The sequence below is a fragment of the Lepidothrix coronata genome, unplaced genomic scaffold (assembly GCF_001604755.1).
Source record: "Lepidothrix coronata isolate B3197 unplaced genomic scaffold, Lepidothrix_coronata-1.0 Scaffold1208, whole genome shotgun sequence".
Classification (NCBI taxonomy): domain Eukaryota; kingdom Metazoa; phylum Chordata; class Aves; order Passeriformes; family Pipridae; genus Lepidothrix; species Lepidothrix coronata.
Window position 1 is genome coordinate 1 of NW_016691388.1, and position 2,189 is coordinate 2,189.

Sequence of the window (2,189 nt, forward strand, 5' to 3'; positions counted from 1 at the left end):
CCACCCTTACCTTTGGGATGGGCAGCGACAGGTCGCAGAAGACCTCGAAGGTGGTGGAGCGGTACCCGCAGGCCTGGCACTTGAGGCAGCTCTTCAGCTGCCCCACAAAGAGGTCTGGGGGGCAAGAAGGGGGTCAAAGGGGGGGCCACCCCAAGAGGTTTGGGAGGTCTCAGGGAGGGGGGGTGACCCCCACCCCCAGCGCTCACCCACGACCTTGCTGTCCTCCCTCTCCAGGTAGCGCTTCCACATCTGGTTGGCGCGTTCGTCGTCGCTGCGGGGGGAGGTCGGGGACGGGGGGTCAGCCCCAAAATCGGGGCTCCCTCCCCCTCTTCTCACACACTCCCCCCCCTCCTCTCCTCACCTGAGCGTTTCGGGGTCCTCCAGGGCGGGGGCTCTCCGTGTGTCTGACAGGATGCTGGGGGTCCGCCGGCCCTTGCGGTTGATCTCCACGTGCAGCCGGTCCATGAAGAACTTGAGGAATTCCTGCGCGTCCTGTTGGCTGGGGTGGGGTGGGGGGACACACAGGGACACGTTGGACCCCCTCTGCCCGGCCCCCCCAAAGGTGTGAGGGCGGGTAGGGGGGATGATCCCCTCACCTGTAGCCCGTGAAGGAGGGGACGTATTTTTGGAACACGGCCTTGAAGCGCCCGGGGTTGACGGGCTCGGAGGAGTCCGGGTGCCAGAGCGCCGCGATGACGTCGGCGAAGGCTGCGGGGACAAGGTGTGTGTGGGGGGGGACACGAGTCTCAGGGGTTATGTAAGGCTTTCAGGGGGTCCTGAGTTTTTTTTAGGGGGTCTCTCCCACCTTCTGTGAGCTCCTGGGGGGCCCTGGGGCCGGGGGGCTGCTCCTGCTGGAAGTCCCGGCGCAGGCAATAGTCCCGCAGGGGTTTGGTGCTGCTCAGGCACTGCAGCACCGCGTTCATGAAGCACTGGGGACACAGGGGGACGGTGCTGGGACTTGGGGGGTTCCCCAAGGGTCCCCTTGGGGTGTCCCTCACTGTTTCAGGCACCCCTGATTGTATTGTGGGGTGGGGGGGGATCCTCGGGGATGTGACATCCCTCCCAGCGGGACTGGACTGTGCAGGAACAGCCATGCAGACCCCGAGGTGACCCCAAAGGGACCCCGAGGTGACCCCAAAGGGACCCCAGAAGACCCCAGGGGACCCCAAGTTCTTTGTTCACCCCAGGACAGTGGGAGAGGAGGGCTGAGGGCCACAGGGACGGTGCTCTGGGACTGAGGGTCCCCAAGGACGTGATGTCCCCAGCGGGACAGAACCATGGCCACCACGAGCCTGGAGGACCCCCAGGTGACCCTAAAAAGACCCCAGGGGACCCTAAATCCTTCGTGCAGCCCAGGACAGAGGGACAGGAGGGCTGGGGACCACGGGGACTGCGTGGGGGGGGGCTGGGGGAGCTCTGGGCACGTCACAGCCCAGCAGGACGGGACAGCAACAGCACAACCACCGCGAGCCTGGGGGGGACCCCGAGGTGAGAGACCCCCCCCCAAATCCCTCCCACACCCAGCACGGAGAGCCAGCAAGGTCTGGGGGCCACGGCGGCCACTTACCGTGTTGCCCAAATTCCTGAGGCCCACGTGGCCCGAGCCCAGCAGCAGCGAGTGGTGGGTCTGCGGGGACACCGAGTGACACACGTGAGCCGCGCCCCCCCACCCGCGACCCCCCCGGTCCCCCCTGGCCCCCCGGACCTCGCCGGTGACCAGCAGCAGCCCCATGACCGCCGTGTGCACCACGGACTCGGCGATGTCGGCGCTGCCCCGGCCCGGCAGGTCCCGCCGGGGGAGGAGGGAGCGCTGCAGCTTCCTGGGCAGCTCCACCAAAGTCGCTCCCTGCAGCCCGGGCATGGCTCCGGATGGCACTGCCAGGGTCTGTCCCCCTCGGGAATGTGGCACCGGGGCCGCTGCGTCCCCTCGCCCGCCCCCCCCACCCCCAGCGCCCTCAGCTCATTAGCTGATCCGATTCCCCAGGGCTATTCTGGGGAGGCTCATCCCGGGGGGGATTAATTAGCCCCGGGACCGCCCCCGGGGGACAGCGGGAGCCGCTCGGAGAAGGGGTGAGGAGGTAAACACCAACCCCCCCACGCCCCAAAACCAAACCCCGCCGGCAGGGAAGGGTGGTGGGGGCTCGGCGGGGCTGTGGGACCCCCCGTGGCACCGCCGGGGACACGCCACG

At 68.2% G+C, this 2,189-nt stretch overlaps 1 protein-coding gene across 1 annotated transcript in view; it reads right to left on the bottom strand.

Moving 5' to 3' along the window:
- Positions 1-7: 7 nt before the first annotated feature.
- Positions 8-2,189, bottom strand: part of LOC108510524 (ubiquitin carboxyl-terminal hydrolase 21-like) — a gene marked incomplete at its 3' end in the record, with an annotated part of 4,682 nt that continues 2,500 nt past the window's right edge. Inside the window, exons 3-8 of the mRNA XM_017840203.1 lie at positions 1,568-1,627; positions 806-929; positions 597-708; positions 362-499; positions 207-271; positions 8-114 (exon numbers count right to left, since the gene is read on the bottom strand). Of these exons, the coding sequence (XP_017695692.1) occupies positions 8-114; positions 207-271; positions 362-499; positions 597-708; positions 806-929; positions 1,568-1,627 (606 nt within the window). The remainder of the gene's footprint in view (positions 115-206; positions 272-361; positions 500-596; positions 709-805; positions 930-1,567; positions 1,628-2,189) is intronic.